Source organism: Ochotona curzoniae, unplaced genomic scaffold, assembly GCF_017591425.1.
Source record: "Ochotona curzoniae isolate NIBS_2020 unplaced genomic scaffold, NIBS_Ocur_1.0 contig_3622, whole genome shotgun sequence".
Lineage (NCBI taxonomy): Eukaryota > Metazoa > Chordata > Mammalia > Lagomorpha > Ochotonidae > Ochotona > Ochotona curzoniae.
The window spans coordinates 8,931,003-8,953,545 of NW_024465926.1; the positions used below are offsets into that span (position 1 = coordinate 8,931,003).

The 22,543-nt window shown below is 43.9% G+C and overlaps 1 protein-coding gene across 2 annotated transcripts in view; it reads left to right on the forward strand.

The window, feature by feature from the left end:
* WDR59 (WD repeat domain 59) overlaps window positions 1-22,543 on the forward strand; it is a 64,395-nt gene that overhangs the window by 7,555 nt on the left and 34,297 nt on the right. For both annotated transcript variants that reach the window (XM_040982368.1, XM_040982369.1), the window contains exons 2-11: window positions 1,051-1,100; window positions 3,820-3,955; window positions 6,896-6,981; window positions 8,069-8,149; window positions 9,605-9,642; window positions 11,151-11,239; window positions 14,887-15,003; window positions 16,395-16,472; window positions 17,969-18,125; window positions 21,879-21,958. In XM_040982368.1, coding sequence (XP_040838302.1) covers window positions 1,051-1,100; window positions 3,820-3,955; window positions 6,896-6,981; window positions 8,069-8,149; window positions 9,605-9,642; window positions 11,151-11,239; window positions 14,887-15,003; window positions 16,395-16,472; window positions 17,969-18,125; window positions 21,879-21,958 — 912 coding nt within the window. The remainder of the gene's footprint in view (window positions 1-1,050; window positions 1,101-3,819; window positions 3,956-6,895; window positions 6,982-8,068; window positions 8,150-9,604; window positions 9,643-11,150; window positions 11,240-14,886; window positions 15,004-16,394; window positions 16,473-17,968; window positions 18,126-21,878; window positions 21,959-22,543) is intronic.

Genomic DNA, 22,543 nt, shown 5'->3' on the forward strand with positions numbered 1-22,543 from the left:
AGGGGCCCAAATGCTTGGGCCATCTGCTGCTGCTTTTCCCAGACTATTAGGGAGCTGCACTGGAGGTGGAACAGCAGGGACTCTTAATAGTGCCTGTGTGGGGGTCCAGCGGCGTGGCCTAGTGGCTAAGGTCCTCGCCTTGAAGGTGCCAGAATCCCATATGGTCACTGGTTCTAATCTCGGCAGCTCCACTTCTTCTCTGACTCTCCTCCTCTCTGTATATCTGGAAAGGTGGATATACAGAGAGGAGAGACAGAGAGGAAGATCTTCCGTCCGATGATTCACTCCCCAAGTGAGCGCAACGGCCGATGCTATGCTGATCCGAAGCCAGGAGCCTCTTCCGGGTCTCCCACGCAGGTGCAGGGTCCCAAAGCTTTGGGCCATCCTCGACTGCTTTCCCGGGCCACAGGAAGGAAAGTGGGGCTGCCGAGATAGCACCGGCGTCCATATGGGATCCCGGGCGTGCAAAGCGAGGACCTTAACCACTTGCGCCACTGCCCCGGGCCCCTCAGCTTAATGCTTTTAAGGTTCATTCCAGTACTAATATGTGTTAGAGTTTCCTTCACTTTTCAATGCCAAATAATACTCCATTGATGTGAAAATCACATTTTTCTCATCTGCTCAGTCATTGATGTTCATTGAGAAAGAATGGTATTCCCTTAGGAATTAGTAGTCCTGGGAAATGAAACCCGCAATATGTGCTAGAAATGTCAGATTGAATGCTAACTGGCATCTCAATAACAAGTAGCATTGGGGTTTTAATGGGGATAGTGTTTGAGTGGAACCAAATGCTACACGGTTGAAGTGACTGCTAGAGCCCAGGGCTCATTCAGAACACTCAGCTTTGTGTGGTCCTGGTGCAGTGCTGCTGTCAAAAGTGAGTGTGAGATCTGGGTGGAAACTAGAAGGAGCAGCAGAATCCACTGTGGAGCGCTGATGATACGTGCTACTGGGAACTGCCTGCAAGATGAGAAGAGCCCGAGCCAGAAGATCTTGGCTCTCCCTCTGAGCTGGGTTTACAGCAGGACTGACTTGGTGTCTCTCTTATAGGCGACAGCAATGTCTGTGGACTGTCTTGGGCAGCATGCCGTGCTTTCTGGGTAAGTGAGCTTTCCAAGTTTGTCTACCTTGATTGCTAGGAAACATTGTAAATTGAGAGGTCTCTGGGAACTTAGAAAATGTGCTTATATTTTAGGAATTGGATTATTGAATTTAGTTGTGATATCCTGTTGATCTCAGGGGTACACATGAGATTGTTTACAATTTATTTTGCCTTTTTCCCAACAGGTAAGCAGTAACATTCCCTAGAAATCTCACTAGAGGTGTGGTCTTGAAATGACAATTTTCTGTTTACTACAGAGACTCGTTAAGGATACATACAGTCTGGTGTAGTCAAAAGGCAGTTTGCAGAATTGAAGAGATCTGGTTTCTGGTAGGGAAGTGCTGCTCATTATGAGCCCATAGACATTTAGTTGGCTGGCCTGGCTAGACCTCATTCTTTCACAAAGGAATTAAAAATTCTCAGGAAGAAATTGAATTTCATAATTACTGTAGTGTTGTGTACATATGCATATATATGTATATATACATATATATATTTAAGATTTATTTGTTTTACTTGAATAGCAGTATGAGAGAGAGAAAGAGAGAAAAGAGAGAGAGAATGAGATTGAGAGAGAATCTTGCATCTATTGTTTCACTTCCCAAAATAATATCTGGGGCTGGACCAGGACATGATCAGGAGCCTGGAACTCTATCTGGGTCTCCCATTGTAGATGAACAGGGACCCAAGAAGTTAAAGTGTAATCTCCCACTTTCCCAGGCACGTTAATAGGGATCTGGATCAGAAGCAGAGAAGTGGGACTTGAACCAGTGCTGCCATGAGATGCTGGTGTCATAGGTAGTAGCTTAATCCTCTGCTCTACAATGCCAGTTCTGAAATCTTTCAGTGTTTTTAAGAGTCTGGCAGTTGGACCCGGTGCAATAGCTCACTGGCTAAATCCTTCCTTGCATCTGCTGGGATCCCTTATGAATGCTGGTTTGTGTCCTAGTTGTTCCACTTCCCATCCAGCTCCCTGCTTATGAACTGGGAAAGCAGTGGAGGATGGCCCAGAGCCTTGGGATCCTGCACCTTTATGAGAGACCTGGAAGAAGCTCCTGACTCCTGGCTTCGTATTGGCTCAGCTCCGACCATTGCGGCCACTTGGGGTATAAACCAGTGGACGGAAGATCTTTCTCTGTGTATTTCCTTCTCTGTAAATTTGCTTTTCCAATAAAAAAATAATAATAATAAATCTTTAAAAAAAAAGAGAGAGAGAGAGACTTCCCTTTTAAAAGAAAGTCTTGCAGTCAAGGGGCATCCTCTGCCTTTGCTAACTTCCCCAACATTGTACCATTATAATAAAATTTCACAGTCAGGGTTTCCTTCCCTTTCATATCACCCTGGATTGCTACCCCTGCTTCTCAAATTCAGCTACTTTCTTATTTTCATTAACTTGATTGTTGATGAACCTGTTTAAAAATCAATGAAAGCATTTTCTTTCCCGTTAGCTTCATTATTTTATTTTGAAATTGTGTTTCAATCTTTTTTTTTGATTCTGTAACTTATTTATTTTACATTTTATATATTTTATTATTATTATCATTTTATGATACAGTTCTATAAGCCCCTGATATTTCCCTTATTCCCACCCCAATTTCCACCCCCCCAACTTAGTTCCTCTATATCATTACTAAAGTATAGTTCTTCATACACAGTCATATGTTTGTCAGTTTTTGTCTCGAGGCTTCAGGAGGGGATAAAGATAAACATATACGATCAATCAGATAAATTTGTCTCCGAGTGCCATTTTATGCTGTCCTACATTTGCTCTAATACCTCTGAACTCCTAGGGATCTACACCTCATATGCTTAGCTTTTAGTGTTGCACTGTTTTTCTTTCTAGTGCTACAACACCAACCTGCCCACCACAGGGCCAAATGATCCCTTTGGAGAAGATCAGAACTTCTAGACCTTTGTTCTATGCTGACCTACCAAGTCTGTGAAATCATGTATTCCCCAAGCTTTTCTTCCTGTTTCTTTCTTAACCATCCCTCCTTACAGTTTTCCCTACACCTCTAGTTTTGCATGACATTTCCTGGAACTTCTGAACTGGACTTAATGATTTTTTTTTGAGCCTACCTATGCTCCTTGAGATCTAACAGCTTAGATAGACTCTGCCACAGACTCTGGCAGATCGCCACAGGGATTTTGAGTCACACTCCACAGATTCTTTCATTGGAATTGAACATGGGGTATCCCTGTAATCAGTGCTGTTTAACACTCATTTCCTGCACGCAGAGCACTGTGCCTTGTGCTATGGGGTAAATGAAATGGTTCAGACCTGGTCTGCACTCTAGGCACTCGGCAGGACCAGGACAGGAGCTTTGACAGTAGTAGAGCTGATGTAGAGATAAGCACTGCCATTAAGATGTCAGCTACGTGGTGATAGTGATGCAGAGACAGATCATTCTTTCTGGGGGGATTAGGAAGGACTGGGGGGCAGGCTGAAGCTGAACCCCAGTGCAGAAGCCGGACTCTGTCATGTGGGTGATGTGGTTGTGATGGCTCACAGAGACACCGTACCCCCTTGCCTCGTTGCGAGCTTGAGTTATTATTGTCACTTGGATGCCTTTCACAGTGGATAGGCATCTTGTGTAGCTAAGGTTTTTCTGGAGCACAGCTTACAAAATGATGGTAGTTCCAAATGTGCTTTTTCTGTCTCCATATTAACGCTGTCATTTATGTGTGGTGTTAACACAGTGTTGGGGTTCTCCCAGCCGCAGATTCCTATACATCGTCAATCTGGATGCTCCTTTTGAAGGTCACCGGAAGATCTCTCGCCAGAGCAAGTGGGACATCGGAGCTGTGCAGTGGAATCCTCATGACAGCTTTGCTCACTATTTTGCAGCTTCGGTGAGCTCAGAGTCTATAAGAATGTATTTAAATGTGCCATCTGGGGCTGGCAGGTCTGCAGCCCATGAAGTGAAGAGATTGTATTCCTCATTGCTCAGAAACAAGGTTTGAATGATTTTGGGAAAAAAAAAAAAAGACAAGCTAGTTACAGGTTGAATGTATGTGGTGATATTTATCAGCCCTGTCTATGTCAGGCTTGCTTTATATTTCCTGGAACTTCATCTGGACTTTGAAAGTGGATAAGTAGGTAATAACCCTCATTTTTGCTGGTTATCAAAGCGACTGTGTAGCTGGTCAGTGCCAAGTGTAGATGCCTCTGCAAGGTGATCTAAGAGACTGGGAGCTGGTCTTGAGTTTGCCTTCAAAAGGAACGGATTAACTACAACTGCCCTTCAGAGGCACCCGTCCTTCTGAGCTGGGGAATTGTTAACTTGATTAACCCCTCACATTTCATGTCACCAAGATCTGGTAAGTTTCATTCTGGAATTCATGACTGTGGCTTAGACTGTCTAAGAACCTTTGTGTGAAATTTTTACTAGCCTTGTTTTCTCCTAGTTAGGTGGTTAGACATCTAAGCCTTTTGCTTTTTTTGTCCTGGCCACAAGGAGAATGCTTAGAAGGTTCTTACTAGTGAGGGATGGGGGACGAGGGATGGGGCTTCCCGCAGTGCCTTTCAGGAGTGAGGCTTTGACAGGAAAGCACCTGAGCAAAGGGGCCGAGGCACACTGTCTCCTGAGAAGGAATAGAAAGTCGCTCTCTTCATTCATTTCCCACTGAGTGTGTTGTTAAGCATGAATGTCTGAGGCAGGACTGGTCTTTGGGTTTTTCTGAAAGGAAAGAGTTGGTCTACGGCTTTTCCTAGGCATCACAAGGATGCCCTTTCTGGCTGCTTATACCTCTGGACCCTTTAGTTCATCTCTCACCCTCAGTCCTGACGAGCTGGTCCAGGCTTTCTGCACATTGGTGCTGGGCACTATTCCGTAAGTTGTAGGATGGTTAGCAGCTGCCCCAGTGCCTGCCTGCTTGATCTCAATAGTGTCTCTCCCTTTTCAAGTGACAACCAAAAATATCTAGGCATTACCAAATGTCCCTTAGGAAGCAAAAATCACCCCTGACTGGGGATCTCTGGATTAGGCTAACTCATCTGTACTTGTTCAGGAAAGGTAAGGAAGAGAGCTTTTCTGGTTTGTTAACAATTTTAGTAATCTCCCTTATCCGTGGGGCTAACTTCAGGGCTTGCAGTGGATGGCTGAGGCTGTGGATACTGCTAAACCCAATATACACTGCTTTTTTTTACTATATATACACACCCATATTAAAATTTAATTTGTTAATTAGGCAGTATAAGAGATTAACAACAAAAAATCAACAATGAGATAGAGTGATTATTAAACAGAATACAGTAGTAAAAGTTGTGTGAATATGACCTTTCTCTTAAAATACTTTTCTATTCTTTCTGCCTTTTGCTTAAAGAAACACTTCATGGCTTCATTTGGCATATCTGCTCCTGCTCTTTGGGACCATTATTAATCAAGTGCTAATGTGGCATCAATACATGATTGAGCACAGTCATACCATGATACTGCTCAAGGTGGTGCACAGCGCAAAACTTCTGACTCACTTTTTTTCCCAAGCTTTCCTATTCATTATTTTTGGGCAGTTCTGACTGGGTAATTGAAACCATGGAAACTGAAATCATGGAAATGGGAGGGCTATTATAATCATTCTATAATGAACAAATTAGAAATGGCTGTTGGCCTATGGTGAAGCTGCCAATTGAGATGCCACATCCCATGTTGGTATGCCTGGATTCAGATCTTGGCTCCATATCCAGTTTCTTTTTCCTGCTAATGCACACATCCTTGGAGATGGTAGGTGATGGCTCAAGTGGTTGGATTCCTACCAGCCATGTGGGAACGTGGGCCCAAGTGCCCAGCTCTGAGCTTCTACCAGGATCTTGGAGGCATTCAGAGACTAAGCCAATGAATGGAAACTCTGTCAACTGTCTTTCTGTGCTTTTTCTGCTTCTCAAATATAAGTAAATTAAAAATAAGTAAATAAATAAATAATTTTAAATGAAATAAATTTAAAATGAGCAATTCAGTGCCCTGGACTGCATTCACAATGTTGTGTAACTACCACAGTCATTCCGGGAGCCATGACTGGGCATCAAAGCTAGGTATTTTGATATGGGACAGCATGTCTTAACTGCTCATCTTATCGCCTGCCTGCTATTAGTATTTTTTATTTATTCTCAATGTATTTTATATACTCATGGCATTTAGGAAGCTGTTTCATAGTTTAAGTGAAACTTTATTTGATGAAAGTTTTTTTTTTCCTCCTTTGTGGCTTATCCTGGTCCATTTTTTCCATGTCTTTCTGATGAACTCTTTAAGATAAGTTTCAGAGTTTTATGTATTTTTGCCTTCCTGGGGCATTGTTTTGGTGGTTTCTTTTGTGTGGTTTGAAAATGTGGGAGGTAGCCTCGGGGCATTTGATAGTGAGAAGGGTGAGCTAAAACATCTGGTGTCACTGAAACTGGAGACATAAGTTTGTGACCCTCTGATGGGAGAGGAGCATTTGACTGATATTTAAATTGTCTTCATAGCCCATAAAGTGTGTGCTGAGCAGCGAATCTGTAGCTTCAGTTCAGCTGTGGCTTTGCAAGGAGGTTTGCTTTTACTAGTACTACTTTTCCATGTTGAAATTCACAGCCCTACCTACTGAGCTGAGGTTAAGCTAATGTTAATCATATGTATTTCTGATGACCTTAAGAAAAAACAAAAACAAAAACAAACAAAACTTCAGCTTATAGGAACTGCTTTGCAAATTGACTCCTAGTTGGCTTCTTTGTCATAGTTGGTAAATTGGGGTGAGAGCATATTTTCTGATGTGCATTGTTATACCACTTGTTGGCTTTTTTCCCTCGTTTCTTTCCAGAGTAATCAACGAGTTGACCTGTATAAGTGGAAAGATGGTAATGGGGAAGTAGGCACAACTCTACAAGGCCATACTCGTGTCATCAGGTAGGCACCAACCCTCCATAGGCACTTGGCCTTTTTTTTTTTCACAGTTCCTTGGGAAGAGAAATGAGGATGCCATCTATATCACAGCTGGCCCTGGGCGGCCGGTACATCCTAGTGTCTACTGAGGTGATTGCAGAGAACACGGGGTAGAGTAGCAGTTATTTAGGAAGCATCACTTATGAGGTGTTGACCCCAGTCCCAGAGACAGTGAGATACAGCCCCGTCTGGAGTAGAGGATGAGAACAGACATTTTGTCACAAGAGGGTGAGGAAGCTGTGTGACAGACTCTCCCAGTTGAGGCTCCTCAGTGTCCAGGGGTATGTGGAGACCTCAGGAGTAGTAGGTGGTGCTCTCAGACCATCACCCCATGCACAGTTGCCTCCCACGTGGTCTTCCAGTTGGCCTCAGGTGTGCCTGGACACATCTTGCCTGCCCTGAATCACTTTTCTGGATAGGAGAAACTTCTTTTGAGGGAATAGCAGCAGGGAATTCCAAGGTGGGAGGGGGTGCATGGGGTAGGATGACGTGGAAGTGGTAGGAAATTGATGGGCCTGTGGGAAATATCCTGTGAAAGAACTGCCTGTCTGGGAATGAGGGTGTGGGCTGGGAGACCCCCAGGCCTGCCAGCCATCGTTGAAAGCTGAGAGTAGGCATCGCAGTTGGCCTCCACCTAAAGTGATGGCTTTACTGAGATGCTTGTGGTTGAATCTGACTTAGAAAAGAACTTAGAAACTGATGCAAGTGTTTTATTCCTCCCCTGCTTTGGCCTGAGGGTGGTTGAGGGAGAAAGGGATTAGTTGAAAGAGCGAGACTGATTTAACTGAAATGCCCCATTTATTTGTGTGGAGCAGGTGATAGTATAGCTGTTGACCCTAGTGAGAAGGACTGGAAAGGTTCGTTCTAGCTCAGGTAACTGTGTAGAGTAGCTAAAGTAGAACTGTGGGTTGCAATCTGAACCGTGTTAGGAAGCCTGTTAGCACTGGTCTCTGAAGATACTAGAGACCAGATTGCTCATACTTTGGGATCAGATTCTGAGATTTTTTTCTTTATTTTTTTTGTCTTTGTTCTCTTCATTCATGTGTTCCAGTGACTTAGACTGGGCGGTGTTTGAGCCAGATCTTCTGGTTACCAGCTCTGTGGACACATACATCTACATCTGGGATATCAAGTAAGAACAACAAAGAGGTATAACCACTTGCTTACAGGACCATCGGGGACATTTATTTTGGAGAGCATGTGTGTTGGTATGGTTCCCCTAGATGCAGGCCCTAAGACAAGGATTTGATGCAGATACGTTATTTAGAAGGTGAAAGAATTATGGGTAGGGTGATGAAGAGAGAAGGAAGGAGCATTATCCACTGAGTGACACAGTGAGCAGGTGTAACTCAGTATCCCAGGAATCAGTAGGAGCTAGAGTAGAACTTCCTCCTCAGAGGACCAGGGAAGCAGGGGTCCCACCCTGTCAGTCACTGGCAAAGGGTGCAGTGAGGGACCTTAATTCCATGGCACTTGAGGCTGGTGTCACAGGTTTGCAAAGCAGGCAGGGAGAGGCCCTTTTGTAAAGAGACACAGGAGCTGACACTGGGAAGTTGACTGAGTGGCAAGTGACAGTTGGGGGTATTCTGTTGCAACAGGCGGTGCTGAGACACTTCTGCTAAGCTCTCTATTGGCTCCAGTTTCCCACATATGTGAGGGGACTAAGTCACCTCACAGAGTTACATTTCATGGAATAAAGAGTAAGGGAGCACCTTGCCCAGGGCCTGGCGTATTACAGTAACAACAGATGGCAGGTGGTTGGGGGTGGCTGTTCTAAGAGTGTCGTCTGTGGAGTTGCCGGCCTGGCCACCCATTCCCCTAACCAAGTTCCTGTGGCTCTGTGGTGTCCTGCACGGAAGCCTTGGAACCCTGCACCCATGTGGGAGACCTGGAAGAGGCTCCTGGCTCCTGGTTTTTGGATTGACTCAGTTCTGGCCATTGCAGCTATTTGGGGAGTAAACCAGCAGACGGAAGATATTTCTCTTTCTCTCTCTCTCTCCTCTCTGTATATCTGCCTTTCCAATAAAAATAAATAATAAATCTTTTTTAAAAAAAGTGATAAGTATGCTCACATTTGCCAATTAACTCCCTGGATAGTCACAATGGCCTGGGCTAGGGCAGGCTAGGCTGAAGTCAGGAACCAGAAGCTTTCCAGGTTTACCGTACATGTTCAGGGACCCAAGTACTTGGGCCATCTAGGAAGCTGGATCAGAAGTGGAGCACCTGTTGTCACTCGGAGTGACTGTCACCTGTTGTCACTCGGAGAAACAATATTAAGAAGGGATTCTTGTCACTTCTTCTGCTGTGGCCCCGGGCGGGATTACTCAGACTGTGCTGAATCATGTAAAGCATTTTCTGTGTTAGTATAGCCAGGTGATTTGAAACCCAGACTCGCCTCAGTTGAGGTGACTGAGAAGGTTCATCTACCTGGGTGACAGTTTGTATGCTATTTCCTAAAGTCATCAAGGCAGATCTAACTAAAAGTTCCCACTGAAAGAAAAGCTAAGAGATGTGTACAAATGGTGAAAAGTGCTAGTGGATGGTGACGTATGTCTTGGGCATTTATCTTGTGATTTTTGTGTTTCAGGGACACAAGGAAGCCTACTGTTGCACTGTCTGCTGTAGGTGAGCATACTCCCACCTCACCTTGTCTTCATCATATCCACTTCTCTTCCTTTCCCTCTCACACTCTGACCACCCTTGCCCTGTGCTCCATCATGGTAAACCCTGCCTTGCCAGGGCCTTGCCTCGAGCTGCTCTCAGAAGCCAGAGTACAAGCTGTTGAATGTGGATCAGAAATTTAGACTCGGAGGACAGGAGTCACATTGCTCTGATTAATAAACAATTTGTCGTGGAAAATGTCAAACAGGAAAAGAGCAGATAATGAGCTGCTTTGTATTTGTCATCAGCTCTTAGAGTTGTTACAGTAAATCATATTTCAGAGCCAAAATGTTTGACTTATTAGTGAAGACACCCATTTCCCTTCTCAGGGTCCTAGGCTGTGACACTCATGCACAGCTTCTGACTGCAGCTTCTGATGTCGCAGGCCCTGGGATACAGCAGTGCCCGCTTAGGGAGTCGGATCTCTGCTGTCCGCATGGGAGGCATGGAGTGGGTTGTCAGCCCAGGGCGTTGGCTTTGACCCAGTCTCAGCTTTGTAGGCATTTGGGGACCAAAACGGCAGATGAGAACTCTGTGTTTCTGTCTCTTTGCCTATCAGGTAATGTTTAAAAAAAAAAATAAAGATGTATTCGTTTTTATTGGAAAGACAGATTTACAGAGAGGAGAGACAGAGAGCCTCCATACACTGCCATGGGTCTACATGGAGCTTATTAAACTGAGCTTCTGCTTGAGGTAGGATTTTCCTATGACTGTTTCTTCAGAAACAGGAGGTGGAATGGAACCACTGTGACTGCTGAAGTTCCTGTGGTGTCATTGCTTGTAAGGAAGGGTCATCTAATGAAACAGTCGCATTCAAGAGTTCTCTGTGTAACCACTGCCTGATAAGAAGCTACCTGCTCCAGGGAGCTGACATAGCACAGTGGGTAAAGCTACCACCTGTGACACTGGCATCTCATTTGGATGCCAGTTTCTCTTCTGACTGCTCTACTTGCAGTCCAGCTTCCTTGCTACTGGCCTGGGTAGAGCAGCCCAGCTACCTCATATAGGAGAGTTGGAGGAAGCTCCTGGCTTCTCCCGTCAGCCTGGCCCACCCCTGTTTGTCACAGCCATCTGGAAAGTAAACGATGGAGGGAGGATCTCCATCCTTCTCTGTCTCTTGTTCCCTGTGACTCTTTCAGATAAATAAATAATTAAAAAAAGAAGAAACTGTTTGCTCCTGCTGATCCTACTCAGAGTAACCCGCAGAATTCTCCTCTCTGAGATCGTGCCCTTACTTAGGTGACTGTGGTGGTTCCGTTCCCATATGCTAGTACATTTGTATGTGTCATAGGGTGCTGATGTGGGCATAGAACCTGGAAGAGCTCTGCTCGTTCAGCCAGAATTCACTGTCCAGCTCCCCTGGATGAGCCTCACTCTGTGTCCAGATGTGTTTAGGAGCATGGGGAGCAGCAGCTACAACAGCTTTCTTCCCGCACCCCCACCCTTTTTTTTTTTTTTTTTTTTTTGCCCAGCTGGTGCCTCTCAGGTCAAATGGAATAAAAAAAACGCTAACTGCCTGGCCACCAGCCATGATGGTGATGTACGGATATGGGACAAGCGGGTGAGTGATTCCTTCCTCCTACCTCCTGATTTGCCTTTGTTTCCTTGTGAGTTCCAGGACTTGGCTTGAGAGTCTGGGAAAACCTGTGCAGCTTGTACGAGGTGACTTTTATGTCCCAGTTGAATCAATATTAACCGAAGGTAGAGAAAGTGAGGCATAATGATCAGTGGTGAAGATAAGCAGACTTGGTATATTGCTGCTGAAATTAGCACAACAAAAGTGAACTTGGCTGCTTGCTGTGACAGCACAAATAGTAAAATTGGGAAAGATTGGAGGTTAACATGTCTCCTGTGCAAGAGTGACATGCAGATTCGTGATGTAGTCTACTTGCTTTCAAAGCACAAGCTTAGCTGGAATTTAACTGGAGCCCAGTTTTGGTGCTTCCTTGTCATTACATCAGGCAAGCTAACTGTATCTTCTTTAAAAAAATTTTTTTGAGATTTATTTTTATTGGAAAGGTAGGTTTACAGAGAGAAGGAAGGACAGAGGGAGGTCTTCTGTCCACTGGTTCACTCCCTAAATGGCCGCAATGGCCGAAGTTGAGCTGATCCAAAGCCAGGAGCCAGTAACTTTCTCTGGGTCTCCCACGTGAGTGGAAAGTCTCACGGTTTTTTGGGTCACGCTCGACTGCTTTCCCATGCTACTGACAGGGAGCTGGATGGGAAGTGGAACAACCAGAACATGAACCTGTGCCCATATGGGATCCTGGCACATGAACAGGGGAGATTAGCCAATTGAGCCATTGCACCAGGCCCTGCTCTGTGTTTTATTACCCAAGTGTCTGGCAATAATACACAGGGAAGGCCCTTTTCCCATGTCATGATTTTCATTGGTGCTCATATGCCAAACTTCAGTAGACTTTCATTGTGCCACAGTTTGAACTCCACATTCTCTCTAAGCTTCCCACAGGTGTAAGATCTTTCTCTCTGTCGTCTTCTCTCTGTAAAATCTGCCTTATTTCAAAACAAAACAAAAAAATAATAGAGTGGTCAACTTCTGTAAGATGTGGAATGTAACACTGCCTCACTCTGAAACCTGGGGCCAGAGACCTTCTGCCCTCATGGGAAGGTTTTGTTTGGGAATGTCACTACCCAGTGCTGACCATCCAGTCTCAGCATGGTTTCTGGTTTCACTGCTCCCTATCCTTGTAGCAAGGATCCTTGTCTTATGTCTGGAAGAGAAGTGGGAAATGAAGAAGAAGTTGGGTATGGCAGATCCTGTCAGCAGGAGCAGGTTCCAGGCCTGCTGGGGAAGCAATGTGCTGGTACAGTAAGCTACCTAAAGAGCTAAAGGATGGGAGGTGATTTTGTGGTTTGTGTCTTTAGTGTAGTCTGGTAATAGCCACTTCTTCTTTTTCTTTATTTCTGAAGTTGGTGATGGATTTTTTTTTCATATTGTCATTATATTAGCACTTACAACGTGTAAGTGGTTAAGTAAAATAAGTTTGGTTATAGTGTTTATTTGGTCTTGGGCACCACAAACAATTTACTATTTAGCTGTGATATGTCTTGCTAAGTTTTTCCTTTCTAGTTTCCTGATTGGTCCACAGTAACACTGCTTTCTGCTTTTTTAATTTGCTGAAAGGGTTTTAAATGTTTCTGTTTTTGATGTTGATAATTGGTCTTTGTGGTCAGGTGGGTTGTAAAACTTAGTGATATATTCACTTCTCAGAGACTCTGATGTCAGCCACACTGAGAACAGAAAGCATCATGGGCTTGCAGAAGGGCAGCGTCAGCGGGCCCTGCAAGCTCACGTATAACCAGTAAGACTAAGCTTTACTAAGCATTTGCTCCGATAGGCTTTGTTCAAAGAGCTTTGCATTTTGATTAATTTCTCTTTGTAACTAGCCTTGAAAGTCAGATCTGTGATCACCCCTGATCTACAGATGAGTAAAATGAAGTACCCTTTGCTGTAGGATGTGAACTGAGGGAAACAGTTTCTGGAGTTGGCACTTTGAACCCCACAGACCTAATGCTCATTATAAAAGTATTGGGACTGGGCCCGGCGCAGTGGCGCAAATGGTTGAGGGTCCTCACCTTGCACGCCCGGGATCCCATATGGGCGCCAGTTCTAATCCCGGCAGCCCCGCTTCCCTTCCGGCTCCCTGCCTGTGGCCTGGGAAAGCAGTTGAGGACGGCCCAAAGCTTTGGGAACCTGCACCCACGTGGGAGACCCAGAAGAGGCTCCTGGCTTCGGATCGGCATAGTATCGGCCCGTTGCGCTCACTTGGGGAGTGAATCATTGGACGGAAGATCTTCCTCTCTGTCTCTCCTCTCTGTATATCCACCTTTCCAATGAAAAAATAATAAAAATAAATCTTAAAAAAAAAAAAAGTATTGGGACTTTTTTTTAAGGAAATAGAAAAGATAAAAGCCAGCAACAAGTGCTTCCATTTTGATGGTTTTTTTTCCCTTCCATTTTCTTAAAGAAAGCATGATTTATCATATCATACACAAGATTCTAAATACTTAACACTGAACAACAAATGTGTTCCTCCCATATTGTCAGCTCTAAGTATGATCTTAGTGACTGTATCATACTGTATCACATGACCATAGTGTGTGCTGTATATAATTTTTTTGATTGTTTACCACTTACTGCTTATTTTGGTTGATTTTCTAATGAATAGATAGCACCATGATGAAAGTATTGTATCTAAAATTTCTTTGTGAATTTGAATTATTCTCTTTAAGAAGGGAATGAGCTTTGATAAATGCTACCAAATGTTTTCCTTGAAAAGGTTGTATTTTATATACATGCCAGTAGTAACAAATGTAGCATCAATAGCATTGAGTGTTACTTACAGATATCTTCTTGCTTAATCAAGTATCTCTAAGGTTTCCACAGTTTGTCTTATATTTGCCATTTATCCTGTGGTTTTCTTTTCTGAGATCTGTTCATTTACACTATTTATACTGTCACTTGGAGATTGTGGTTTAACCCTTGCAGTTGAGGTTGGGTCTTTTTGGATGTCACAGCCCCTCTTCTTGAATGGCTGTGAGGAAGAGGAACAGGACTCATCAGATTGACTGTTAAACCAAAGGGGAAGAACACAAACTAGTTACACCTCAGACTAGAATGGGAAGCTGGGTGGCTCACAGGCCCATGGACATAGCATGTGAAGGAGAGCTGGCAATGTCTTTTGCTGTTATCTTTGGCTTAAAGAGAACAGAACAGGACTAAAGGGACTAAAGTCCTCACCTTACATGCGCTGGGATTCTATAGGGGCACCGGTTCTAATCTCAGTGGCCCTGCTTCCCATCCAGCTCCCTGCTTGTGAGCTAGGAAAGCAGTCGAGGATGGTCCAAAGCCTTGGGACTCTACATCTTGGGAAGAGGCTCCTGGCTTCTTGTTTTGGATTGGCTCAGCTCTGGCTCTTGTGGCTGCTTGGGGAGTGAATCATTGGATGGAACTCTTTTTCTCTGACTCTCCTCCTCTCTATATCTGCCTTTCCAATAAGGAGAGAACAAGAGCGCGAGAGAGAGAGAGAATGAGAGAGAGAACAGAACAGAACAGGATAGAGTTTCTAAAGGTCAACGCAGTGTTTGGCAGTATTTGTGTATCCTCACTCAAGACAGCTGACTTTTGAGAGTAGTGTACCCTCAATGAATTCTTTTGGGGTTGATAGACTGACTGGTCTGTTGTAGAAACCCAGCACAGCAGTGGAGTATCTAGCAGCCCACCTCTCGAAAATCCATGGCCTTGACTGGCACCCGGACAGTGAGCACATTCTTGCTACTTCCAGTCAAGACAACTCCGTCAAGGTGAGTGGTGCCCACTCTGGGAGTTGGAAGAGCTATTTAAGTGGCATTGGGGATGTTGGCTAGGTCTTCTAGAGTAAAATTGTGACAAGTTAGTATAGTCTGGTATGTCCTGGGTACATGTGCTTCTTGGGGAGCTGTGCAAGTAAGCCTGGTACTGTTCACCAGCAAGTGGTGGTATAGCACCCTTCTGATATGCCTCTCAGAATCTGTGAAAGGGAGGCAGAGGCTAAAGCATTTAGATAGATAAAGAAGCTGCAAGAGAGTCAGACATATACACTGACATGTAAGTAAAGGACAAGGGTGTACACAGAATTGTTGCGATTATCAGGATTACAGTGAGTCTGTGGTAGGAGAACGTGTTTTCTCATGTGATGATCAAATCTGCTGAAGTTGTAACATCTCAGACATCAGCACTGCCAAAGTCAGGAACAGCATAGTTTCATTAGGACCTCTAACTTACAGGAAATGCTCGAGGTATTTGTGTTTCAGTGACCCTGTTGTTTTTGACTTTTCTCAGAGTTGCTTGTTTTTCCTCTCTGACTATGGCAGGGCAATCATCTTTGTACTGTAATTCCTCTTGCTTGTTGAATCTGTGTCCTTAAGGACTTGGATATGACCACAGAATTTGGTTTAGGGATTTTGTAAATCTGTGCCATTAATGTAACGCTTTGTTGTATCGACATAGGCATTTACAAAATCTTTCTGGTATGATTAGCAGAACTATAATAATACAATAAAGCTTAAAAGTGAACTCTGTCTCCAGGATTGTAAATCTCCTGAGGTTGTCAGTTACTTTTACATGCAAGAAGTGGCTTTTCTTTTTGTCCATGTTGCCTTGACCTTTTGTCCCTACATCCTATTCTACTTGTGTTCCAAGTGCAGGAACCAGAAATCATCCAGTTCTACATTGGAAAAAGGGATTAGTAACACCCATTGTGTAGTTGTAAAGATTAAATGGGTTAAAAAAAAATAACCAACCAACCTAATGCTTTAAATGCATGTCTGATTCATGGATGTGCCCGAAGCAGTCAGGTCATTTTAGCTGTTGTTACTAAATTGCTCAAAAGGTATAAAATGGACACAGGATCAAAACATGTTGCTTTTACCTGTCAGCCAAGGTCACTTAATCAATACTCTGGTTGACAGTGACTAGCCATCACTGAGGGTCCTCGTGAGGTCCAGAAATTGCCCTGGAATTTTGTAAATGGAAAAGGGAGGATTCTTTGTTGTGTCTGTCTCAGTCTCATGGTTATAGGGACCCAACTAAAAACACAATTGAAATTTATCCTCACAGGACAAAAAGCAATGAATTCAAAGACTATGCTTATTTCACTAGTTGAATTTTTTAAAATGGCATTTATTTCACAAATTATCTTGCTTTTCCATTCTAGTTCTGGGATTACCGCCAGCCTCGGAAATACCTCAATATTCTCCCTTGCCAGGTGCCTGTCTGGAAGGCCAGATACACGGTGAGTAAGGCAGCCCTTCCTGGCCAGGAAACTCATTCAGTGTTCTTCTGGAACATGCAAAGGGCCAGGGAACGTGGTCGTCCTCTTTTTCTCGCTTGGTTTTGGAGTGAGGTAATTGCGGTAAAAATGATATTAATGCTGTTAGCTGTTCAAAAATCTATCTTTGGAATGCTGGGTAGGCATCTGCATTAGGATCACTCACTAAAACTCGTTGAGAAACCTGGCAGTGCAGAGATGGACTCCAAGGGCAGGACAGCAGGGTCGGCTAGCAGGGAGGGTCGAGAGGCTGGCAGACGGTGAATGGCCATGGGAGACATTCTTACTTCAGGTATAGGAGACCTGTGTTTGGGGCCCAGCTCTTATTTCATGCTCCTGCTTGTGTGGCTTTAGAGAACATACAATTGATTCTGAGCACAAAATTCCTCCTGTGTAGATTGTGAATGATGCTTTCCTTTTTTATTGTAATACAATTCACCGTTTTAAAGTGTACAATTCAGTGGCATTTAGTACTTTCACAATCACCCATCCTGTTGAAATATTGCACATAAATGTGCTTTATAAACTATAAAATGCTGCGGATATAGGGGGTAGACTGTTATCAACCTTCCAACAGTTTTCCTCTGGCTGCTTATCAGAGATAACTTATTTCCTTAATGTCATCTTGAAAGCCAGCACAGGGATGCATAAAACTTCCTTTATGTGTTAGGCTGTTGCCCTGAGGCATTATAGAGCAAAGAAGAGAATTGGGGTATTAAATTGTTTTTGCATTTGGGATCACTTGCTAAGAAATCAGACCCTGTTCTTGTGAGTCAGAATACCTGCCTAGATTAATATATTTGCTTTAAAAAATGAACTGAGAAGTCCTGAGTGTTACCAAGAGAGCAGTGGAAGGTGAGTGTGCTCTTAAGTGCTTGAACCCTTTTCCCTTTTACAATTTAGTCCGGTTGTCACCCAGATGGGCCCTTCAGTGACTGGCAGATGCAGTGTCAGTAAGTAAACTGTGGCATTGCTGAGGTGTCAGACCTTGTGGAAGGATATTTGTGGTGTTGGGACTATGGGAAGGTGGCACGTCATGTGGATGATGTGAATCTAGCACATTTACATTGGGCAGACCAGGTTTGCTGCGTTAGGCTTTTTCCCAGTCAGTCTAGCATGCTTGTTTTGGAAAAACAGTTGATAGCATGAGTGAGATCATGGCGAGAGGTAGCTGGGATGTGAAGCAGCAGCCAGAGCCATTCACTTCTTTTGAAATTTTAGAAGTTCTTGCACAGGCATTGGCTCAGCCTTGTTTTTCACCTGCAGCTATTCCTTCCATGGACAAAAAGAAGAGTGGATATAATGGTCAGCTTATGGAATTTAGGGAAATTTTCTCTAGATGAGCTGAGGCCTGCCATCATCTAATTTATTTTTATTGGGAAGAATTTCACTTTTGGAAACTGAAGACTCTGATGGTTTTCTTTGAAAGAATCCCCTTCCTTTTCCCTTTCTGGCCATAGCCTTTTAACAACGGGCTGGTGACTGTGATGGTTCCCCAGTTGCGGAGGGAAAACAGCCTTCTCCTGTGGAATGTGTTTGACCTAAACACACCGGTCCACACCTTTGTGGGGCATGATGATGTGGTGCTGGAGTTCCAGTGGAGGAAACAGAAGGAAGGTGAGTGCCGTGTACCTTCCATTCTTTTCACAAACATGTGATGGTGATGATGATGGTGTTTTACTTCATTTCCTTGAAGATAAACTTGGTCAAATGACTTGCTTTGATCATGATCAGAGGCAGAGGTGAGGTGATCTGTCCTGCCTTGAAGTGTTAGGAGCTCGTGTACGATAGTTAACAGCCTTTCCTCTCTTTGCTGCTGTCCTGGCAACTGGCAAGAGTCCAGGTGGATCAGCTCCCAGCAGCTGCTAGCACAAGGATAATGTGGAGAAGTAGATCAAGTTAGAAATCCTTGTTTTAACCCTGAGATTGCAGGTTGGTTGTTATTACAGCTGAGTCTAGTCAGTCCTCACTATTACAAGGTTATTGTATAATGGAACCACATAAGCATTTTGCCTCAGTTTCTCAACTGACTCTTCAGATGCAGCCTGTTTTCTTGAGATCTCATTATCATGATCTATAAATGTTTATTTGTGACTCCCATAAATCTCTTCTAGGATATATATGTACACACACACACAGGGTTTATTTATTTATTTGGATGGCAGAGATACAGAGAGAAAGAGACAGAGAAAGATTGATCTATCAATCTTCTATGTGCTATTTCACTCCCCAAATGTCTGCAATGGCCAGGACAGGACCAAGCAGAAGTCAGAAGCCAGAAGGTTCACTGGGTCTCCCACGTGGGTACAGGTGTCAGATACTTGGGCAGTCTTCTGCTGCTTTCCCTAATATATTAGTGGGGAATGGATCAGAAGTGGAGCAGCTAGGACTGCAACCAGGGCCTATAAGGGATGCTTGATATCACAGATATCACAGCATGTGCCAGTATACCACAATGCTGGACCCAGGATATTTTTTGTTAACCTTTATTTTTTCCCTCTTTTTGAGATTTATTTACTTATTTGAGTTGAGTGGGAGAGACTGTGATTTTCTATTCACTGTCCAGATGAGCCATGCCAAAGCCAGAAGTTGGGAATTTCATCTGGGTTCCCCACTTGGATAGAAAGGGTCAGAGCACTTGGGGCTGTCTTGTGCTGCTTGTCTAGGTGCATTAGCAAGGAGATGGATCAGAGTAGCTGGGCTTGAACTGGCACTCATTTGGATGTCAGTGTTGCAGGCACTGGTTTATTCACTATGCCTCTGTGCAGGCTTCTTAGCTTTCTTGTTATCTCCAAAATCTTTCCTGCTTCCGGAAGCAGGTGACTACCTGGTCTTGATTCCCTCAGCTGCATACATGGTTTTGTCCTTGAACCGAATCTCTCACCTTTTGCCACAGGAATCAAATGATATAATTTTCCTATATTATGGTGGGAAGGAGTTGACCTGTAGTTTTGATTGAGATGAAACGTGTTTAACCAGCCATTTTTAACTATCTTTGTCATCTTTAAGCTGGTGGGGTAAGTTATATGAATTAGAGCTGTTGAGTATAAGTTACAGAATTCTTTTTTGAAGAGATACATCTATGTTCTTTTTAAAAAAATTTTAAACTTTTATTGCAAAGTCAAATATATAGAGAGAGGAGGAGAGAGAGAAAGAGGAAGCTCTTCCCTCTAGTGATTCACACCCCAAGTGCCTGCAACAGCTGGAGCTGCGCCAATCCAAAGCCAGGAACCTCCTCCAGGTCTCCGATGCAATAGCTCAACTGGCTAATCCTGCACCTCCAAGCATTGGGATCCCATACGGACACTAGTTCATATCCCAGCTGCTCTACTTCCCTTCCAGCTCTCTGCTTGTGGTCTGGGGAAGCAGTAGAGGATGGGCCAAAGCCTTGGGACCCTGTGCTCATAAGGGAGACCCAGAAGAAGTTCCTGTCTTTGGATTGGCTCAGCTCTAGCCATTGAGGCCATTTGGGGAGGGAACCGTAAACAGAAGATCTTTCTCTCTGTCTCTCATTTCTATGTTCCTATGTAACTCTTCCTTTTCAATAAAAATAAATATATATTTTTAAAGACTAGGAATAGGATGAGCCAGTTGGCAGAGATTTCTGACTTCTCCATTATATGGCAGAGGGAAGATGCAGGATTGGGAGTCTAGGGGAAAACAAGGGTTCTTTGCCGAAGAGTGGGATAGGGTTGAACGCACAGGGAGAGGAGTTGAGCTTGAAAATTTATGAGACACAGCTTTTGGCCAGATGCAGGGTCAAGATGGTGGAACCACCACAGGCCTTGGTTAGAGCAGTCACTGCCTTGCTAGATGTGTTTAAGGATGTAGTGAAACACTTAAGGCTTGGCTTTTTGGTGGAAGATACTTACACCAAGGAAGAACCGATGAGAGAGAACTAGGTGTAGCATCTCCTGGCCTGGGATGGGGTACTGGACGACCCACCCTTCGGCCACGGGCAGCTTGTGTGCTCTGTTGCTTCAGTTTTCCTGTCTGCAAAATGAAAGAACTGGATTAAACTGTTTTTGAATTCTTTGCTTTCTGGAGATGTTCATTAAAAGTATTTTAGATAATTTACCTCAAATACCCTGCTCTTTCATAAAATACCCTGAACCTTTTTTTAGGATGATTTTCCTGACTAGATGTAATGTATGAAATACAATTCAGTCAATTAAGAACATTAAAGATAGATTATTCATTTAAAATGGGATGCATATTTATCAAAAAAATTCCTTTGTGAAATAAGACACTATAGCGCATTTAAAACAGTTCATTATATGTATGTAAAAAAATTCATCCTCAGCTCTTCAAGAGTGTACAAAAGGAGGAACATTTGTAGAGGTGAAAGTTTAATGTGATGTTAAATCCCAACACCACTCTTTGCGTGCTAATTTCGTAGTTATTAATTCACTTCATTTAAGCTTCTGTTCAGGGAGCTAGCATTATGGTATTGCAGGTTAAACTACTGTTTTCAAAGCTGGAATCCCATTCACTTCCATTCCAATGTACATAGGAAGGCAGTGGAAGATGACCTAAATGTGTGTGGGGGTCCCTTTTACTCACATTGGAGAAGCGGATGGAGTTTTATAGGCTGCTGGCTTTGGTTTGACTCAGACATGGTTATTCGGGCATTTGGGAATGAACCAGTGGATGGAAAATCTCTATCTCTCTTTTCTCTCTGTCTTTGTTTCTCTCTGTTGCTCTGCCTTTCAAATAAATAAGTCCTTGGGGCCCAGCGGCGTGGCCTAGCGGCTAAAGTGCTCACCTTGAATGCACTGGGATCCCATATGTACACTGGTTCTAATCCCGGCAGCTCCACTTCCCATCCAGCTCCCTGCTTGTAGCCTGGGAAAGCAGTCAAGGATGGCCCAAAGCCTTGGGTTCCTGCACCCATTTGGGAGACCTGGAAGAAATTCCTGGCTCCTGGCCATTGCGGCCACTTGGGGAGTGAATCATCAGATGGAAGATATTCTTCTCTGTATATTTGACTTTGCAATAAAAATAATCTTTAAAAAAAGAGGAAGAAGAAGTGGAGCAGCCAAGAAACAAACCTGTGCCCATGTGGGATGCCAGTGCCACAAGTGGAGGAATTGCGCGCTATGCTACCATGTGAGGGGGAGGGCTTTTCATGTTTTATGCCACTTACTATGTGCATTTGTGTATTTCTGCCATGGGAATGTGAGATCTAAAGACATATTGTCTTGTTTATGATATAATCTTGGTGCCTAGAACGGCACCTGGTGTTTGGGAAATATTCAATGACTATTGGTTGGGTGAAGGAGTGAGCTGATGAATCTGACTCCATCGTGACTTGTAGCAAAACGGATGTTGACTCCAGAAGTTTCCAGGATTATTATTGATCATTTCTAGGGTCCAAAGACTACCAGCTGGTGACATGGTCTCGGGATCAGACCTTGAGGATGTGGCGGGTAGATTCTCAGATGCAGAGGGTATGTATCCAATATTCCCCTTGGAGGAAGGTGGTCGATGCCCTGGAAGCTCAGCAGGACATATGCAACTCAGTATTGTAGGAATTAGAGGATGCATGGTGGGCCTGAAGTACAAGCTTGCTGGTTAGCTGAGTACTGGTGTGTGCCATACCTGAAGCTCTGGGGTCCTTAAGAGCTTCAGGATTCAGCACTTCAAGGTGGAAGAGCCTCTAAGCAAAATTTTTTTTCCCTCTTCTAAAAAAAGAAAGTGGGGATACCACACAGAGCACATGTGCTGTATGTCTCACATCTTTCTCTTCTAAATGAGCTGAGAAGTCTCACCTTGAACTCTGCATGTATTCAATACCCTCTGCCACCTCCTGTATGAAGCTGCCTCCCATTTTGCTCCCATAAGTGAAGTTTCTAGTACCATCACAGTGGTACCTAGCGTGAAGTGCTTTGATAAAGTCCTTGTTCCGCTCTGCCTCATCATAGGACTGGGTCTCCTGCTCACTCAGGGACTAAATCCCTTGATAGAGACAAATGTGCCACTTATGCAGGGGCATTTCACAAAATTTGGGGAAACATGAGAGTGAGAAATAGGTT